The following is a 20,907-nucleotide window of genomic DNA, read 5'->3' as shown; positions in this document are numbered from 1 at the left end:
AGCGCATTGTTTTGTGTAACATTGAGTAAGATGCCACATCTCTTATTATCTATCCATATTAATAGCTTGGATTTAAAATCAATCTTTCTCTTTCTTGTGATTCTCCAGGAGCATGGACTGAAGTAATTGCTCTGAGGTCAGACGCTGTTATCCTCAAGGAGATCCAAAAAATAAGAATGGAACTTTAATAATTGCAATTGACATTTCTGGGATTGTACACATTGACCCATTGTTCAGCCATCTTCAAGTAGATGCGATTCATCTAAATTATTTATTTTAGGTACTAGATTCAATGATTTTTATCGAAGTGAAAGTGAATTTATTAAAATCTTTAATACTGCATCAATTAAGATAGTAATACGAAACATATTTACACAACTAATTTTAATTTCTAAGCAAAAACGCAATTACAAAGTTTATTTAACAAAAAAAAACATGTAAACCGAGGTTAACCTTCGCTTGCAAACTATGCAATTGTATTTACCAGTTTCAGTGTTGAGTCATTCTAATAGGGTTGGTGCAGATTAATGATGATCACAGATCAAATGAGAAAGAGAAAAGAATAGGTAGACATGTGGAAATTGATTTAAGGTGAACAACAAAATTAACGTCTTTAACACAACCTATTCATCTGGAGAAAGGACATCAAGCAAAGCATCAACATGAGTTGGAGGTATGAGAGTACCTGTGGGATAAAAAATAATTGAAAATCAGTTTATTAAAAAATCAAATAATTTAAAAGTAAGTCTTAAATTCATACCGATAACTCTCAATCCATCTTTAGTTTTTAAACGAATAATTTGAAGTCTCGATTGAACATGAGGCACTGCTTTTTCAATTGTTGACCAGATAGTGAGTACCGAACCACTAAGAATATGATACATTCTTTGACGAAGACCAACATCACAGGTGAGTTTCGCTGAGATTCTTCTGCAATTTCCATACCAAAGTGCATGACCACAAGTTTTTTCTGCTGATTCAAAAATATCTGTCCACAATTTTTCAGCTTCTTCAATAGTTATCTTAGATCCACGCTCTTTGAGACTGCTGAGTGTCTCTGTTTTGGTTTGTAAACCAATATTGGGCTTATAAATACGGAAAATCTGCTTGCTGAACATACGAGTACTAGTATCACTAACAGCTAATAAGATTCCTTTGCGAACCATGTGCTCCTATAATATAATTGAACAAATAGGAAGTTATAACAAACATAAATTAAAGTTATTTAGATACAAAGATTAAAATGATAGAGTACAAAGTTTACATTACGTAAAGGCTCATACAGTTTATTTATCATGAGCTTCAAATTACTTACCGAATGCGTTAAATAGAAACCTTCTTCGGGAGTCTTGCAATGCCTAACCAATGAGTGAGCTTCTTCCCAAGACATTCCTCTTTCAACTTTAACTACATGTAACTCAATTTTAGCTACACCAGTTGAATGTTTACGTATGAAAGTTCTATGTTCAATTCGGTCAACTTTACCAATCTCTGATGTTAAATCTAGAGGAGAAAAAGAAAAAGCGAAATTAATCAAATTTATTTCAAAATTAATGGAATGATGATTAAATTGAATAGTCCAGATACTAACCCATGATTCCAAGATCATAACGACCAAGTCTTTTAGCTTGTTTGACAACAGCATCGAGTGTATCGCTAAAGTACTGGAAGAGTGCATTCTGTAGCTCAACAGGTAAGCCTAGGATGCGGTTAAGGAATTTCGCAATGACTTGATAATCTGCAAACGAAGCGTGAGAAAATATTAAATGTTTATTCACATACGTTTCCTATCCAAATTTGTGGCATAGACTTACCTTTATCAAGAGAGTAGACTCGAGTAGCTGAATCATAGACTACCATACCGACTCCAATTAAACCTTTCCTACAATCTGAGAAAAAATTAAGAAGTAAAGTTTGAGATCATGACGAAATGACGCTGCAAAACAAACAATTTACCTGCAAAGAAATCTGGTGATGAATAGCTCGCCGGTGGTGGAACAAGAGGAGTTGCTAGACCAACAACCGATTTCATAGTTTGTTCTAATGCTTGACGGCCGTATTTATTATCAATATTGTATTTGCTTAAATCACGAGACTCGGTTGCTCTTCTATCCCCATGAGTTAATGCACCCTATAAGGAAATGGAAATTTATAAATTCATGAGCCAAATAGTTTGATATTTAAGTTTATAGTAAGCCTTCATTGATTCTTTTATTAGCTATTAATAAATTTAATCTGAGGGTAAATTTACTCACTAAGCTTTCCAACCGCTTGGCAACAATGGAAGCAAATCGCTGTTCACCAGCAAGATCTGAGATTAAGAAAACATATTCTGGAGCATTGACTTGATTTGAACGGTGAGTTCTACCAAATTGTTGAATAGCTCTATCAGCACTCCAAGGAAGCTCGATAGTGATGTGGACTCTTCTGGCTCTGTTTTTGGCTCGACGATCGGAATGTAATGATATACCAGAAGATGCCGCTTCAGAAATGATCGCAATACGTTTCTCGCCGTCCATAAACCTTTGTTTTTCAGTTAAATTCAGTATTTCAAGAGGTACATCATGTTCCGTTCGAGATTCATATTGAACAGAACCATCTTCACTTGAAATAACACGACCTTTGCGGCCAGTCATTTCAGCAACATTATCACATCCGCCAAGATCCTCAATAAGTTGATCAAGAGTGTTTGGCGGCAACATTTCACCAAGAATCTCTAAATTATTTAATAATTCGTCTCTCATTTCTTCACATACTTGGCCAGCTTGTTCAGACATGAATTCGGCCTTTAGCTCTTCAAATTTATTAGAGATTTTAAGTTTTTTCTTAGGTTTTTTATCATTATTTGTCTTTTCTTTTTTGCGCTTTAAACCACCTTCTTTAAGTTTATTTTGCTGATATAAATCCCATGGTTCTACATCAGAGAAGTCATCACTGTCATCATCTGATTTTACTTGTAAGAAATCGTCATCATCACTATCACTAGTATCTTCATTATCACTATCAGAGGTGTCACAATCGCTAAGTCCAAAACCTCCAAGATCCATCTTCTTTTTACGTTTAGCTCGATTGCCTTTCGGTTTTTTATTGTTTTTCATAGGTTTAACCGGTTCACTAATCAGGACTTGTCTATCACCTTTCTGTTGGATTTTAATTCCCAAATCTTCTAAAAAGGAAGACGAGTCCAAACCTAATAAGCGTAGTGTCTTCTTTCGATTAGGAGCTGGAAAATGCTTATCAATGAGAGATTGGAAAACAGCTCTTCAAAGAAAAATAAAAACTAATTAAACAACCAAACTTTTGATGGGATGAAAAAACAAAGATTACTTACTTTGCTGTTGAGACAAAATCGTTTAGTTCACCCCCATTCTCTTCAAGCTGTTCAAGAGTTTTAGCCTCTCCTGTTGACTGTAAGCCAATAACAACACTTTTTTCATCTTTAAGAGCTTCTCGACTTAGATTAACAGCGTATTTGACTTTAGAGGCGATACATAAGTATTTGAAAAATCGCTGATGCGATGCCCAAAATTGAGCCCAGACAGCTTTTTTAATATTTGATTCACCTTCCATCAATTCTAAAGCTTTTTCGAATTTTAATCTCGCATCAACCCAAAGATCGACGCATTGATTGTATAACCTGATAAATTTTTTGGATAAAGGTATCTCTTCAATTCTGAAATGAACGCCAGCGAAACTTAATTGCCTAGCTATGTACATTCCTCTAAGCTTCATATCAATAGCAACCAGTTCCATTGCACCAACACCCCGTTTCTCAACCGTAGTAATAAAATCATTGAATTCAGGAAAGGAAGTTCCAGTACCCCAAAGACCAAGTCTTGTCATATAAGCCATGTCTCTAGGTTCAGTAGCTCCAGTTGCACTGGCATAAACAATTCTAGCTTTTGGTAATCTACGTTGCAGTTCTAAAACCGTTAGACCTGTTTTAGTGGCTTTGGATGTGCCTGCTGATGGACATAAGTTTTTGGCCTTATGACATTCATCGAAAATTATCTAGAAAAAGGAAAAAAAATCAATTATAAAGTGAACTTAAAGCATGGCTACTGTAAAGCAAAATTTTTACTTACAACTCCGTCGAAATCATCTCCACACCAATGGAGAAGTTGCTTCAGCCTGGTTCTATATTTTTGATTTGAAGTATGACTTTCACTTATTAAAGATGAGTATGTAGCAAAAATAACTCCTTTTTTGATTCCTCCATTTTCTTTAGAGGTAATCTTACCATATTTAAACTGTGAAAGAAAATAAAAGGAGAAAAACAGTGTGATTACTTATTGATATTAGCTAAGAAATAATTTTACAGAATTATAAAACAATAAATATAAATTAATACCTTATTTAGTGGATGAACCTGGATTTTTTTGGCTCCAATATCTCTGAGATCTCTCTCAGCGTCATATTTCAAGTCATTTGAAACGCTTAACCAAATTGCTTTTTTTCTTCCTAAAAGATAATTTTCATAAATAATACCAGCAACAGTTCTACCTTTACCAACACCAGCACCATCACCAATGAGAAATCCTGCTCTGCTGCCGTCAGGTAAAGTTACTTCATGTTGTTGGCATGCATATACTATCGCTTCTAATTGAAGAGCAGAAAGTTTCCCCTCATCAACCACATCTTCAGGGATTGCGAGTCTATAGTAAACATCAGGAGGACGAACACTAGATAGAGAGCTTGTTTCTACCACAGAATCAGGGTGCTTAAGCCCAACTTTCACTGAAGGGAAAAGAAAAATGAAAATTAGTTTCGCGTAAAAATAAATAGTGTTCACTACGTACACTTTGAGGGCATATAATCAGCATAGGTGTCAGCTTGAAATATTTCTTCCTCAGCTTCTTCTTCTGGAATGTCTAGAAGTTGAGGTGGCTGTTGTAAGCGAGTAACCGGTGTGCTGACAGAGGTTTGTGGTCTAGGATTAAACACTTGCTTTGTTTGAATTGGTTTGACAGTAATAACAGGCTTTGAGTTGACTATGGGCTGTGACTGAGGTCTAATTACATGATTGCTTTGCAGAGACTGTACAGTTTGTTGAATTTGCTGAATTTGCTGGACTTGTTGAACTTGCTGGGCTTGAGGAGCTTGGATCCGAACAACATTATTTAATAAACTATTACCGGGAGTGATCTTGCGAATTTCGAAGGTATTTCCATTTACGCTTTTCTTTAATTCGAAACTGCTGACAGGAGTAACTTTTCGAAATTCGATGTTAGTCTTTGGTTTAACAAGCAAACTTGCATTCACTGATCCATTTTTTTGGATTAATGTGTTTGGTATGACTCCGACGGTTTTACCATCTTTCACTTGAACTAAACTATTAGTAAGCCTGTTATACACTATGTAATTTCCAGTTTTTATAGTTGCGCCATTGGAAAGAGTAAGTGGACCCTAGAAATAGAAATAAAAAAAAATAAAAGCAAAAATTAATCATCAAAAAGCCAAAAAAGAGTAATGGTAATGGTATAATGTGGATAGCCAGTGAAACCACATGGTATGATGAAAGAGAAAAGAAAGAGAGGAGAGTAAATAAAGTAAAAACACGATACCTTAATAGTGCTGGATTGCTCATTTGTTTGATGTAAAACATTGAGATTGTCTTGGCTCGATGTAGTCTGTGAATAAATATAATAAAGGATAAAAAAACTAATGAATCATCCCAAGATTAAGTGGAAATAACAAAGAACTAGTCGATGATTAAGACAACATGAGAATACACAAGGAAAGGATAGTAGGAGAGAGAGGAAAGAAAGACACACAACAAATAAAATATATTAAATTTTAGATTACCTGAACAGTATCAAGATCAAGACCACATTCATCAAGAGCTGCCGAGAGAAGATCTTTACTTGACATAGTGGATTGTAAATTACTAGCAGTGTTAAATAACTGCTAATAGTTAACCAATCCAAGAGATGATTAACTAAATAAAATAAAAAAAAAGCAATATTGTTGCTCACAACACCGGGTAGAAGCACAATAAAAGCACAAAAGGGAGAGAGAAAGAAGAAAGTGAGAAGCAAAAAGTGAATCCAGTTAGTTAAACAGGCTTGTAAAGGGAGACTTGAAAAAGAGGGATTTTTGAAGAGAGACTCTGGTTAAATAAAAGAAAACCTTGGAGCGAGTCATTTGTTTTTTCTCTAATAGATGGCGCACTCAGGTCGATTTTTAGCTTTATTTTGAACTGGAAAATAATAGGTTGTAATATTTAGTTTGCAGACAATTGCAATCAACAGATGAATTTAATCGAGAAAATCGATAAAAAATAAAAAGATATGCGTTGACCGGGAATCGAACCCGGGCCGCCCGCGTGGCAGGCGAGCATTCTACCACTGAACCACCTACATTTTGTATTATTATTATTTTCCCAACTAACATTTTTCCTTTTCCCTTACATTAATTTTCAATCAATGATTATGAGAAATGAAGTATTTAATAATTGTAATGTAAACTGTAATGCAAACAACAGCAGAACAACTCTCTGAGTTGAGTAAATGCGATAAACTCGCGAAACGCTCTGCTGATACAAACGCAAATCCTTTACAATAAAACCAACGCTTCGTGTTAACTAAGTTTCGAATCTAAATTTAGATTTAATTTAATCATGGTTAGTTAATCATTTATTATTTTGTGATATTTGAATAGATAAGAGTACGGGGACTCTCCTGATAGTAAGGACGCTATGTCAAAGGGAAAAATTGATCGGTAAAAAGTAATCTAAAAATGGATTAAAACATGTGATTCGATATATGCAAAAAATTGGAGAGATTATATCATAAGCGCACTGGTGGTTCAGTGGTAGAATGCTCGCCTGCCACGCGGGCGGCCCGGGTTCGATTCCCGGCCAGTGCAAGTTTTTTGCTCTGTTTCTATTCCAGTATATTAATACTGATAGTACACTTGATCATCGATCTCATCATTCATTTTTGTTGGAAGAAACCTCTTGATATTCGCTATTACATCTTGTATTAGGTGCAGAGATGGCAGAAATAGATCGGGTACTCGATCGATCGATCTTTGAGAGCTTCGAACCGAGCTGAAATCGAGATATTGAGCTTCCGATTGACCTTTTAAAGATTCTCTACTCATTAAAGATCGACAGACCCAAAAGTATAAAAGTAAACCAAGATGTTTTAATAATTTTGTGTTTCATCACTCAATCATTTGAGTCAACAGTTGGTATGAAAATCAAAACATTGAAAGATCGATATTCTCATCCCCAGTCGATCTTGTGTTTGATTTTTTCATTTTTCTCGATTCGAAGATTGAGCTTGAAAATCACAGATCCTGTCATCTCTAATTAGGTGTTAGGTCTTTGTAGAAAGCAGAAACGCAGTATCTAGTTAGTCCAATATAAACATCGTTATTGAAATAAAATAAAACAAATCTCATGCGATTTCTCGTTTTCAACTTTAAATATATAATACTTTAGACAAACATTTTTACGTCGAAAATTAGAGGTCAATCAAATCGTTTTGAACATTACATGAATTTTTAAGTTCAATGGCCTGAGCTTTCGCATTAAATTGAATAAAAAAATCTGAGCTATTCTAAAGAAAAGATGAAAAAATAAAAATCGATTCAACAATGGATTGATTTTATAAAGTGTGATTGGTTTATAATTTTCAAGATTCACTCAACGAATGATTAATATTAAAACATCAGCAACTTATGAAATTACCTAGTAAATATACGCATTTACTGTCTCATTTGTGTTTGTTATTAAATGTAAAAATTAATTTAAAATTTCTAATTGTTTGATAATTATTTTTCTATTGTTTTTTTATTTAAATTAGATTTGCTTATTTAGATAATAAATAAACGTTTAACTGTTATTCAAAGGTCGAAATCTGTTGATTTGATTAGACTTTTCAGGTGCTTCATATTTACTATTGTACTTGCAATTGTTAAAATATGTTTTGCGTGTTTACCTGGCTTCTTTATGCTTATAAATACCAATTAGTTGAATCATCATGCTTATCTGATTGTTATTGGTTATTCATTTGAAATTTTAATATTTCCGTAAGCAGTCATTCAGTGCAAACAAATTTGTTTATAAGCAAAACCATAATGAACTTAAATTGATTTTCAGTTAATTAACTTGTAACTCTTATATTGAATTTGATTAACTAGACCTACAATGGTTCAAAACAAGAGATTAAAAGATTGCTATAGTTAAGTTATTCCGTAACCGAACAACTAGAATAATAAATGTTGGATATTGATTGTTACTACAATAAGGTTGGATTTATTTGTATTATTGCATGTCGTTTTAATCCTTTAATTTAATGGAGATGATGATTTGAAAATTTTTTGAAAATTATCGACTAACAATTCTCATCGGAACTGAAACAAACAATTTCCAAAATATCTTTCAGGTATTTTTACTTAATTTTTTGTACAACCATTTCAAGTGAGAAAGATTACAATTTAAGTTTATTTTTTAATCAAGCTCAAATTGATTTGATTCTACATTTTCTCTCAATATATTTATATATTTATATTTATAGATGATGTGTAAGAAATATAAAGATCAGCAAGATGATTTATGAAAATAGAAAGAGATGGAAAGATGATTTGATGAAGACCAGGATTTCAAATTACAATAAATCAATGATGATCCAACATTTCCTTGGTAAAACATACGAAAGTCCAAAAATCGGGTCAAATTCAATGCTTAAGATCTTCAGGACTCATCAAAGTTGAATTTTACAGTTTAAAAAATAGTAAAATTGCTTCCAAGTTCAAGATTGTTCCAAAAATTGAACCATTTCGTCTTCAATGTAATTTTTGATAGCAATTTTTCTGTGTTTGGCCAAAATCGATGAGCAAGTTTCAAAAGTCTATTAACTTTACTCCTCCACTAATGACTTGTACAGTTGGACAAACGGGATTGTATGTAAAAATGACTCCAAACAGAGAAATGATGATGATTGCTGGAAGATAATTTAAAGTCGATTCCATTTCCTTCAAATGTTTACTTCAAAGTTCCTATTGATTGTGATTTCTGTAAAAAATTGAGGGTGGAAAAAAATAAGATTAGCAAATTTTGTGTGTGTGTTAAACTAAATTATGGCTAATTACAGTCTGATATTGTAGTTGTTTGGATATTCCTAATGGATTCAGATGATCGTTGAGTAGTTACACCCGGTTTAACACGACATTTATATTGAAGGCGCTTCTCATCATTTCTCCCAATCAATCTGGATGCAAGTTTCTCATGAGAGCTGAAAATAAGAATCAACAAAACAAAAATATCATTAGAATCATGTCTTAAAAAATCAAAAAAAATATCAAATGAAAATTTGTAGAGAAAAAAAAGGTAAATCTGAAGTTCAACTCTTAACAATTCTGTCAATAATACATATTGACTTACTGTTGGAGAGATTAATGATCATCAGTGCATAATATGATACAAAATTAACCAACTAATGATACAATCAAATGACTTTGCATGATTGAAAACAAGATTAATGTAAAACAAGTAGACAGTAAACAAGATTGATATTTACAATGCAAATGCTAATTCATTTTTGTTCATCTACATTTTGGTACAAATTACCGTTCAATTGTTGACAAAATTTGTCAGGTTGACCCGCTCTAGTCCAAGTTGGTTCATCATTTTCATCATAATCACCACAATTATCGTCATTACCATTAAAAGCTTTACCGTCTCAAGTTACTCAAGGAAATCTTATGCATTTAACAGGAATCACTATTATTGAACGTTAAATCCTCTAAATAAACGGGCGTAGGTCAAACGTGCCAAAAGTGATCTAGTTTTTGGTCTTCTTACTTTTCTTACTTTCTTTCAATTGTTTCTCTTTCTTTTCGTTACCTTTACTCTCTTCCTTCCTGCCATCAATTCACCCACACTAACCTTCCTCTTTCATTATACCCATTATTTTAGGGTAACTTTGAATTGAGTTTTTTTTAACATCAAAACTCTCTTTTCTTCTTTCTCTCTTTCACCCTCCTTTGATGGTCAAGGCTGGTCACCAGGAGTAAAAAAGCATAATCACGGTTCACAGAACTGAAAGATTATTCTTGTATCTTAATCAGCCAATTTTCTTAACACACATACATTCATACATATTCTCAATGAATAACTTTGGATGAAAAGCTTTACTCTTCTTGCATTCTTCTTTCTTCTTCTTCTTCTTTCCAGGAGAAAGGTAACTTTGAGTAATTTTTTTTGTAATGTTGAAAATGAAAATAAAGGTCAAATTGTTGCAAGTTTAGATACAAAATTGGGCCAAGAAATGATTAACCTAAGAAACCAGTCAAAAAATAAGCCATTGTATTTTGATCAGTGTAACGGAAAATAAATATGCCTGAAAATGATGTTCCAACTCTGCGTATAATGATGATAATTTAAAACTGTATGATTACTGTAAAAATAAGACTAAAAGCAATATGGATCAAAGCATTTCAAACCGGACATCCTAAAACAAAGGAAATGCAACAAGTGTTTCAATTTAAACTCGAGCTAAATCTTGAAGATAAAAATAAACTGAAACAACTTAAAACGAAATGAATGATTGATTAGTTTGATTTTGTTAACACTTGACTCAACTAACAAAGTCACAGCCAATTCGGTGACCATTTCAACCCTAGGATTAATGTAAGATAATCATGTATATTGATTTCAAAAGTATCAAGTTGGTTAACCAATCCATGATTGTATCAAATTGTGTAATGGCGGATTTTGAGTAGATCATTTGTATATACCTGATATCTCGACTTGAGTACAAAATTGAGCTTCCATTATATGAGTTTGTTGTTGTTAATGAGGATGATGTTGTGGTTCCTGAGCTACCTTCATCTGAAGATGGAAATTGTTTACATTTCAATTTATCAGTGATTGATTTGACAAGCCAATCTTTACAGGAGGACATGAAATCTTCACAATATTCTCGACAGGGTGGAATTATTTCATCCTCCCAACATTGTGGTTGAACAATTTGACAGATAAACTCTCTAGCCAGGGGATAACATTCAGCATCCACAATTTGTCGATAAGGAATAAGGTCGGCTTCCAGTGATGTTAAATTCCAGTGGCCTCCAATATTGGGATAAGAGGTGTAATTATATTCCAATAGGTTTGAACAGAAGGGCAACTCAATGGGAACACAACGTCTAGGTGGGGGAGTTGGTTCGGTGGTTAAACCTTCAAGTAAACCTGGAAAGCCAGGTTTAGCTTCCCATGGTGATGGGTTCTCAAGAAACTGAGCTGAAGCTGGAAAAGAAGGCGATGAAGTATAAAAAAGGCCTCGACGACCTCCTTCCGATTTCCTTTCCGTGATGTCAATTGAATTTGGATCAATGGTTATATTTTTAAAAGATTTTTTCCTATCAGCTCGAACCTCTTCAATAAGAATAGTATAAACATCGGCTGGACTCAGGCGGGGCCGAAGTAACGGTGAAAAGACTAAATTGTAATGGACAATTAGATCATCTGAGCGAACCTTGGGCGTCTTTTCAAGAGCCAAAATCTCGGATCGACGGAAAGCTTTAGTTAAACCACTATCAGAAAATAATTTATCCAACCTGGTTTTATACTTTTTAGCCGTATCCTTGAATTCATCGGATGATCGTTTCTCAAATTCTGGACTATAAGAGTCACCACGAGTTACAGTAAATTGACCTTTGAAAACTTGATCTAATTAAATGAAGAGACAAAAAAACAAACAAAATATTAAACATTAACCATTAGATGTAACCCTTTACAAAGCATAAAGCAATGATTACGCATAAGAGCAAGTTGATGTGATAGGTCAAACAAATGGCGCAATTTATGATTAGGAAAAACAAACATAAAATTACAATTAAAGCTTGATTTTGTCTTCATTTTAAATATATTTTCATTGTTTTCTTGGGATTTTATATTTCGTTTGTCTATTATTTTTAATAATTGTAGCATTAATTTCTTAAAATGACTCAAAATTGAACAATAGAAATGATGAAAACAAAACGGACAACAGTTAATGAGTTATAAGATCATTAAATAGTGTGCTTTATAATACAATTGAAAAATGTCAACAACAGTTTTTCAGGTTAATTCACTTTTTTTGAATTAACACACACACAATCAAGTAAAAATGACTACCAAAGTAAACAGTAAAGAGTTGAAAAACAAAGGGTCAACACATTAATTGTTGATCATTCACATTAATAACAAAGGTAATAATGCGAGCAGTTTAATTTTAGATTTATATAAATAAAATGTGAGTCAATTTGAAGATGAAAATTATAAATGTTAGCAAAAGCTTAACCATTAAGAGCAATAATTAAGTCAATTTCAGCTGATAATTAAAATCAAAAATGAATCCTTTTTCCTCTTTTAAAATGTTCACCTATTGACTTTTAATCACTTTATAAATGGTAATAATGATTGAAATAAATTATGTGTTTATTGATAGATGGTAAGGGTTGGAAGGGTTGTTAATCAAGCAATAAAAATGAAGCAATAAAGTTAAATTGGTAAAACAAAATAACAATTTAAATCAACATTGAGTAGTTGAGTAAAAGTGTTAACAATGAAAAGAGATGAGCAAATGATGTTGACCTGGTCAGTTAATCATTTTTGGTGAATCAAATTAAGGATGAGAAGCTTTTTGTTCTCATTCCAAAAGATGATTATCAAGATGATGATCAAAATGCTCTTGTATCCTTTAGCTTCTCATCATATTGATCACATCCAAATACAATTGACTGGTATTGATGAATTTTGTATATTTTTGTATTATCATGCAAAGAAATGCGGATATTGGTTAAACTGTATCAAATATCTTGTAGTTGTAATGATTAAGTTAAAAATAAACTGATTATTGTGTGAATAATCCTGAATCTAATAAACGATATTTGATATTGTATTTTCAGCTGTTTCACCATCTTCTTTACAATTGGTAATGACAAGAAAATGTTAAATGTTGATTTTAATCCAGTTATAATCATGAGAAGTCACAATCATGATGATGAAGCAGTAAACTGATACATGTATGTATCACTAGATACATGGCTCGGGTCAATATCTTGTCTTGTATGAGTTTCCAGGTTTTGAAGTTTCCTTTGGATCTGACCTTTTCTATGCCCATTTCAAGTTGCTCATAAACTTGTTGAGATATTTATGTTTTGAAGAGAAACCAAAATTTGAGGTTAAAGTTAATAACATCAATAATGGACTGAGAGCCACAAAAGAGGATTGTCTAGTTTAGGTTAGGTTTAAATACCATTGACGGTCATTGATCGATTGACCTGAAAGTAAGCTTGTTTAGATGTTAATGGACAGTGAGAACAAGATTCAAGTTGGCAAAAAACAATCAACAAATTGGGACAAATGAAGGTCAAAAAAGTCCAACGGTTTCTGTGATTGATTTGGATTTACATTTTTTCCCCATTTTTAGCAATTCAACAAATGGTTGATACTTTTAAATTGAAACTTTTTGTAAGCTTCATTGTAATCCATCATTTAGCATTCATTTAAGGTGTTTAATTTGTACCATTGAATGGTTGGATAAACTGACCATGTTAATGTTTTGTTAATTGCTATCAACATTTACAGCTATAAAACAGGATTTAAGTCACGAAATAAAAAAAAGAGATGATGAAAATTGAGATGAAGATGAATAGTTGCTGATATTGAACGAGGTCTAATTGTTGCTTGATTTGGTTTAAATTAAGATGGTTATTGTTTAGCTTATGAGTTGCTCACAATTTAAATACTGGATGCAATTAAAATTAATGATTATTCATTCCTAATTGGCGACTTAACTGACAAAAAAGGTAAATCTTTGTCTGTCTTGACCGTTAAACAGTGAAAGTAAACTAAACAATTGAGACAATACCATTAACATTGAATTACTCAATTGTTAAGTGTTTATTAATAGAAATAAAATCAACTGTACATGACCTGATTTATTAACAATTAACCATTTCACGAGATAATAATAGAGAGGCCAGAATAAGTGGTTCAGTTTAAATGCGAAAGTTAACACAATCTATTGATTTAATTGCAAGACATTCACTCCTAAACCTGGAGACTCTATTTAGAGCAGCTTCTTGACCAAATAAAGTCCAAAGTGATGAAAATGTTCAACATTGATAACAATTAACTGTAAACACTGTTCTTAACACTTTGGTAATCATTGTTACAACTATAATGTTGTTTTGTTGTTGATTATAATTGCTGAATAGTTTCTGTTTATTTCAATTCATTTCCTAACTCGATATGATTTTACTGTTGATTTAAATTATTGTTGGTTAACAGTTAAGCAAAACACATACAAATGCACAATAATGGCAATAATATCAAAGAGAACCATTAAAGTTCATGAACTGATCATCATTCAGTATGATAATGGATAACCTCAAGATCCTTGAAGGCATGTAATTCGCACCCTTACAATTGAACATCAATGAGCATTTGTTTCCTAACAATTTATGTTGATCTTTTAATTGTTGTTTTACCATTTGATCATTTTACCTTCAATCTTCCAATGATCTTCCTACTTTTTCTTCCTTCTCCTTTAACATGAAAACCAACCTACTGTTTGTTTCCTCAAACACTTGCACCTTAACTCAATCAATAACAATATACAATAACAAGCAACACCAAAAACATCACCAAAACAAACAGATAATACAATGATCCAATGAATCAACACCAACAAGCTAATCAAGTGGACCAGCCACGCGTTAATTTTGTTTGTTTTTCCAACAATTATTGTAAATTGTGATCATTTCATCAACTTTCATCGGCTCAATATGATAACAAATAGGTTTAACAATGAGTTTTAATGTTTCTTTGAGCGTAAATTGTAAAATGTGAAAACAATGTAAAAATTGGGTTCATTTTTGGGTTTAATTTCAAGTTATTTAAACTCAATTTTTTGATTAAATCAACAAAAAGGTCAAACTTACCTTTAAGTAAAGCATCTTCATATGAACGAACTGCAAGATTGAAACAAAATAACAACAAAAATTAGTAGTTGGTTTAATTGTTTAAGATTAGGTTAGGTTATTAGATTAATTAATTGAAAATCAATAACAGTTGTTAACTAATTATGGGTCAGCTTAACCTGCAAATCAGGAGCATAAAAATTAGCAATAATTTAAGGTAATAATTAAGTTAAAAGGAGAAGCAATAAAAGATGTTAAAACTATAATAAAGTGCAATTTTTTGAATACATTTAGTTTCGTCATTATCATCTAATTTTCAATGAATTAACATAATTTTGCATATTAAATGTAATATTAGTTGCAACGGAATCATCAAATTACGCTATTTAAACTATTGCTTTTGTCTGACATTGTTGACGGAAGTTAACTTTTGTCATGTAATCATCTTGTTCATGAGTTTAGGGTTAACATTTCATCTTTTCACTAATTTTTTGTGTTTGATTAACCAAAGAGCACAAGTCAACAAAGGTTAACGTAAACTCATCATTAAACAATTGAAAAACAGTTAATTATTAACGTTTGTTGCCAAGACAATGGTTGACCCAATGGCTTGAAATTTCACCAACTAACATCGTTAACAGAAACAATTACATCTTTAAGATGACCAAATAACCATCATTTTAATTAACAGTCTAAGTGACAATTTCAACAACTTATTGCTAACAGTCAACTTGTAAGTGTAACTCCAGGTTATGAAATGTTTGTAAACTCATCAAAAAGCTGAATAAATAATCAAAGTTAGAAATATTTTGAAATGATTTGTCAATGAAATTGATTTCAAAGACCATCAAAGTAATGACCAAAAACTGTTTATAAATGTCTAAGTCTTATGTCACTCAATGAAAATGATGATTGAGTTGAGACTCAAGTTTGAACTGAACGTTTGGTCATCTCTAAGCTTGAAATGCGTTTTGAAAGCTGTAAGGTTGAATATTGGAAGTGATTGAGGTAATCATGATTGGAATAAATGTTTACAATGAAATGATACTCACGTCCATAAAAGATTCCTGATGAGGCTCCAATGGATATAAGAAGTATGGCAATAAATACACATATACAAGTTGATGGTGTACATCCTTCAGTTTTGGTGAATTTAATCTCGTGTTCACCTGAAACAACGAGATTCCCTGTTTCAGAGGAAACTATTTTATTACCATTTGAGGGTGGACCATCAGAGGAATAGGTTGACATGGGGGATCCATTGTGACCTGATAATAACGTTTGCTGGTTTGATTGTGAAAGTTGATGTTGCTGTTGTGAGAGTGATTGATGAGATTGAAGTGTTGATGTTTGATGTAGTTGGGAATTGGTTGAAACCTCTGAAACCTTAATCTCAGTGTTAACCACCATTGGCGAGGTTTCCCGTTTACTGATTAAACTATGAGCATGTGGAGGTGGGATTGAATATTGTTGACCAGTTACACTTTGACCGCCATTCTTATTAACTTGACGAGCAATCAATTTATCCATAATTAACTATTTGAACGATCCAACAAAAAACCAAACAAAAAAAACCAACAAAATGTGATTCAATTAAAGTCCAAAAATCTGAAATGAAACACAAACAAAACATTAAGATTCAATACTTGATAACTCAAATCATCATATTAATAATTTAATAGATTACAGTTAAACTCGTAAATCAAAAATCGTAATTTTCAAGTTTACTCTTCAATTGCAATCATTGAGCAAATCATTTCGATCAATTCTTAATAAATCTTGAAAGTTGTGCGCTTTATTGATATTGTAATTTTCACTCATCAATAGTTTAATAGTTAAATGTAATGAAAAATGCGACTAAATGACTATTAAAGTCTTCCTGACAACCAGACAAGAGTTTACTGAATCAAAGAGGAATCAAGTTCAATCAAATAAACAATATTGACCTGAATTTGGGTTTAAAATTGTAATAAGGAACAACTATAAAGCTTAATCATGATTCTCATCATCATGTTAAGGTCATAAAGTAAGCAAAACCAAATGAGTTCATACAAACAAACAAAAAAAGGTTGAATCGGAAACTGATTACTAATATTAGATGTTAACTAACTTTAGAGATGACAAAGGTTAAGATTGGCAAAAAAACGGTAAATGTTCGATAGCAAGTTAATCAACTTCTAATGGTTAACAACAATTACGAGCTGTCAATAATTCTCATACTGTGAATAGTTGATTGTTGCTGTTTAACTTGAACCAAATGTTTTCGTTGTTACACACATTTAACAATCAACATCTCAACGGGATAACAATTAAAGGTAAAAATGTAAAAATAGTTGACACAAGTGTTGAACAATTTTGTAATTATAATCAAATGACTATGCAAATTGACCTTTATTGATTCATTGGACAATTTACATTTTAACCAATTAAGAAACTAGGTTTTGATTCAAAGGCTTCAGTTTGCATTATCAACTATTAGACAGTTGATTAAAGTTAAAAATATATTTCAATTGATGGAATCATAAATAATGATAATATCCATGATTATTTAATTTGTAGGTTTCCATTTGAAATGGAAAGGATATTGAGCGGTATTTCAACTGAACGTGCACTTGAACACCTTTCATGATAATGATGAATAAGATTCTCTGAATGTTGATAATGTTCAATGATAGTTAATGTTCAGAATGAAAAGAAACAAGTTTTCACCTTTTTTACTTTTTATCACTTAAAAATTCATATTCATTTCATCACGATTCACCGAAGTAGCGATAGCAAGGCCATTATAATTCACTGAAATATAACAAGATTTGATCATCTTTCATCTTTATCCTCATCTTGTTGCTCAAAATAACAATACACATGTTAATAGGTCAACATCAGGTAAAGTTAAGTAACATTGAAGGACAATAATAAAGATTAATGTTGATAGGTTTTTCGGTTGATTTGGTTGATAATGAAGAAGATGAAAAATGAAGTAAAAAGTGAAACAATCATCAAGTTTTAATCGACATTGTTAGCTGAACCCGTTGATCCAGAATTATCATGAAAAGTATAAAGATTTGCCAAGTGTTGAACAAAATGAAAACAAAAAGCATGACATGAAAAGTATATCAATATTGTAACATCAAGTTCATTTTGTGTTGTTTACAGAAAAGCAAATATTCAGATTGAATTCACTCCTCAATCTGTATTGTTATTGGTAGACATCAATACAAGTATCAAGTGAATAGTGAATGAAATAATGGAGATAAAACTGTGAATAAATAAGGAAGTTTCAAGTTGATTACAATTGTCAGACAAAAAGTGGTTAAAAGCTTATAAGATTAACAATCAAAGTAACGGGCAAACACAACCATTGTTTTATCCCAAGCAAATCGGTTAAGGCCTATTTTACCGTCTCTCAACTGGTTAATAAATTTTGCGTTTTTCAACTCAAGATTGGCGTTTTTTCTTGCTTCTCCTGTTCATAAATGTGGCAAAACAAAACACAAAATGTTTTCCTTTTTTTCATTTCTTGATTGATTGAATGAGATGCGTGAAAATACTGTTACTAATATGGTCTGACCTTTAAGGGTTAAGCCCAAGTTGTTGTTCAACTGATACTTTTTCATGAACCCCTTTTTAATGCAAACATTTTGTGTTTTGTTTATCAACCATTTCTAAGCATCTAATAACTGCAAACTGTAAAAATAACAAGCAACATTTTGGGTTCAATTATTTTTGTCTTTTCATGTTTATCTTTGCAAAAGCAGTTGATACTTTGGTTGGTTTGTAAACAACAAAAGTCCTTTTTAATGGTAACATTAAGATGTTTCTCCAGGTAAACCTCAACAGGATATATTGTATTCAAATGGCGACTCAATGAGACTCATGAACGATTCAAGAGATTTACATTGAAATATCATTGAAATCAAAATGGTAATGAGCAAAATTTGATTGTAAAGGATTACACTAATGGCTTGTTGTAAGATTAACGATTAGGATTAAATGAGCGTCAAATCATTTGGCATCGATCATCAAAAATTTTATTCAATTGGAAAAGTAACAGTTTTTTGTTGATTATCTCAATAAAGTATTTTATAAGGCTTTGAAAAAAAAGGTTTATCAAAAAGCATCTAACCTTGCAATCAGGCCAACCTCTGCATGAATCTTTCTTTTAATATCTTTCATTGAGCATTTTATTATTTGCGTGATTATCATTAGCACTATCATTGATCGAATGATTGAATTTAAATTTATTCAATAAACGGATTGACTGGTAAAATTGAGCTTCAAATTGTAATCTTTCAATTTTCCATTTCATCTGTAACATTTGATTTACTTTTCACACATTTTATTTCATCAATTTGATTTGCTGAATTCATTGTCAATCAATTATCACTATTGTTATGCATTGTTAAACTATACAATTATCAGAATCTTTGACCACTGCAGAAACCTGAAAAACCTGGACATGTAACAATGTTTTGGTAACGTTTGGGTTAGATTAGTATGTTGAGTAAATGAGTTAGCAATCAATTTGCAAGGCTAAACTTTGGGTTAATACTGGTACTAACTAGAAGCTTGAAGATTTAGATTAATGGTGGAGCTTGAAAATTATTGAAAGATTAAATTGGATACATGATTATGGGTTGGTAAAGCTATTAACTTTGTAATATGGTTTTCCACTTAAAACATTGTGCAGTTGAGCAATTTACAAAATACAAAATAACCTTTAAATTACTGAGTTGCTCAGCTTGTAAATAGCCTAAAATTTTGAACCAAATAAACAAGTAACAGATGAAGTGAAAATTGATGAAAGAATGAGAAGACGGTTTACATTTCCTGATAAATCTATTCATGCAATGGACATACCTTTAGATTCATGGTGGACATGGAGATATGTGAGTGTGTCAATTAAAGTCCGTGGTTGATTGTAAAACAACAATTAAAAATAGGCAGAGAAAACACTTGAAGCTCGTTTATGTTGATGTAATGTTAAAACAAAACGGTTGTTACGGTAAATGCAAGTAATCGTGAAGACATGGACATGTATTTATCTTGGACAGCAAAGTATTAATAAATCCATTTTGGTAATCATAATGAACACTTGGATGAGAAGGGAACACAAATCAACAAAAAGTTATCACAATAATAAACCAAACTAAAGATAATTGGAATGAGAATAATGAAGAAAAATGAGATTTAAAAAGGTGAGAAAATGTTCACAAGATTAGTATTGGACAAATACTTATTGAAGAAAGGAAAAGAAAAATGTTTCAAAAAACGGTTAATCTGATCAATCAGATTAAATAAATAAAACTAATTGTTCAAATTTAAACTAATAAACAGCAGTTATTAACATTAAGATAAGGTTACTCTCAGAACAACAATCAAGTAAATGAATTCAAAGGTAAAAGTCACTTTTCGCTCGGCAAGTTGAGTTGAAGTTTAGTCACTTTTTAACGCGCCATCTTGTGTTGACTTAAAACCTTAATCAAATTGTAACTCTTGAGTAGCTTTTAAAGTGGATTCAAATTGTGAAGGTTTCTTTGGTAAATTATTAAATTTTAACTCGTGTTAAATACCAAAAGATAACCATTTATTGGACGGAAATACTTTCGGAAATGTGTTCAATTAAGTGTACAACAAATTAACCATTTAATCGTCAGATTGTCTTGACTGTATTTGAGAGTTGTTTTGATTTTTGTTGAAACATAATTTCCAACTGGATATAAGGTTAGTTTTTTTTTGTTATAACAATAGTATTTACGAAGTTTCCGATGTAACAGTTAAATTAAGTGACCACTGTAAATTACCTAATATTAGCAAATGAACACGCGATGCTAAATAACTCTACTGATGAAATAGTTACCTATTTAAACGGCAAAACAAATCTTGACTGGCTTTACATGCAATGTTACATATTTTCTTGTTACAGAAACATCAGAACATCAATATTTTTTAAGGATTAAATTGTCAATAATATATTCGGTGATAATGGAAATA

The 20,907-nt window shown here is 31.8% G+C and overlaps 2 protein-coding genes and 2 non-coding genes across 4 annotated transcripts; 1 reads left to right on the top strand and 3 right to left on the bottom strand.

The window, feature by feature from the left end:
- Positions 1-367: 367 nt before the first annotated feature.
- On the bottom strand, positions 368-5,986 carry LOC107363550 (protein strawberry notch homolog 1). The gene is made up of 13 exons (XM_015930785.2): positions 5,806-5,986; positions 5,565-5,630; positions 4,800-5,406; positions 4,352-4,737; positions 4,086-4,250; positions 3,332-4,011; positions 2,256-3,261; positions 1,957-2,131; positions 1,815-1,889; positions 1,592-1,738; positions 1,316-1,503; positions 761-1,172; positions 368-685 (listed from the first exon to the last, which is right to left on the bottom strand). Exons 1-13 carry the CDS (start codon positions 5,869-5,871, stop codon positions 624-626), a joined length of 4,035 nt encoding a protein of 1,344 aa, XP_015786271.1. The 5' UTR covers positions 5,872-5,986; the 3' UTR covers positions 368-623.
- Positions 5,987-6,291: 305 nt separating this feature from the next.
- On the bottom strand, positions 6,292-6,362 carry TRNAG-GCC (transfer RNA glycine (anticodon GCC)). Its single transcript has one exon. It is a non-coding gene; the product is annotated as a tRNA-Gly (tRNA).
- Positions 6,363-6,796: 434 nt separating this feature from the next.
- Positions 6,797-6,867, top strand: TRNAG-GCC (transfer RNA glycine (anticodon GCC)). The gene has a single exon. It is a non-coding gene; the product is annotated as a tRNA-Gly (tRNA).
- A 1,555-nt stretch (positions 6,868-8,422) lies between these two features.
- On the bottom strand, positions 8,423-20,335 carry LOC107363772 (uncharacterized). The gene is made up of 6 exons (XM_015931041.3): positions 19,774-20,335; positions 15,969-16,524; positions 14,938-14,967; positions 10,747-11,677; positions 9,100-9,242; positions 8,423-9,022 (listed from the first exon to the last, which is right to left on the bottom strand). Coding segments are annotated over exons 2-6 (1,584 nt in total). The 5' UTR covers positions 16,447-16,524; positions 19,774-20,335; the 3' UTR covers positions 8,423-9,020.
- Between the last annotated feature and the right edge of the window lie 572 nt (positions 20,336-20,907).

This window comes from Tetranychus urticae, chromosome 2 (genome assembly GCF_039701765.1).
Source record: "Tetranychus urticae isolate SD_2017Ah chromosome 2, NJAU_TeUrti_SD_1.0, whole genome shotgun sequence".
NCBI classification, from domain to species: domain Eukaryota; kingdom Metazoa; phylum Arthropoda; class Arachnida; order Trombidiformes; family Tetranychidae; genus Tetranychus; species Tetranychus urticae.
The sequence above is the reverse complement of the archived record's forward strand: the minus strand, read 5'-3'. Positions and strand labels throughout refer to the sequence as shown.

Coding starts and splice junctions, on each gene's coding strand:
- LOC107363550 (XM_015930785.2), bottom strand. CDS start 5,871: ATGTCAAGTAAAGATCTTCTCTCGGCAGCTCTTGATGAATGTGGTCTT. Junction 1,890..1,956: donor ATCACCAGATTTCTTTGCAG/GTAAATTGTTTG, acceptor ATTTTTTCTCAG/ATTGTAGGAAAGGTTTAATT. Junction 686..760: donor AGATGGATTGAGAGTTATCG/GTATGAATTTAA, acceptor TTTATCCCACAG/GTACTCTCATACCTCCAACT.
- LOC107363772 (XM_015931041.3), bottom strand. CDS start 16,446: ATGGATAAATTGATTGCTCGTCAAGTTAATAAGAATGGCGGTCAAAGT. Junction 14,968..15,968: donor ATCAGGAATCTTTTATGGAC/GTGAGTATCATT, acceptor TCAATCTTGCAG/TTCGTTCATATGAAGATGCT. Junction 11,678..14,937: donor TGAAGATGCTTTACTTAAAG/GTAAGTTTGACC, acceptor TCATTTAATTAG/ATCAAGTTTTCAAAGGTCAA.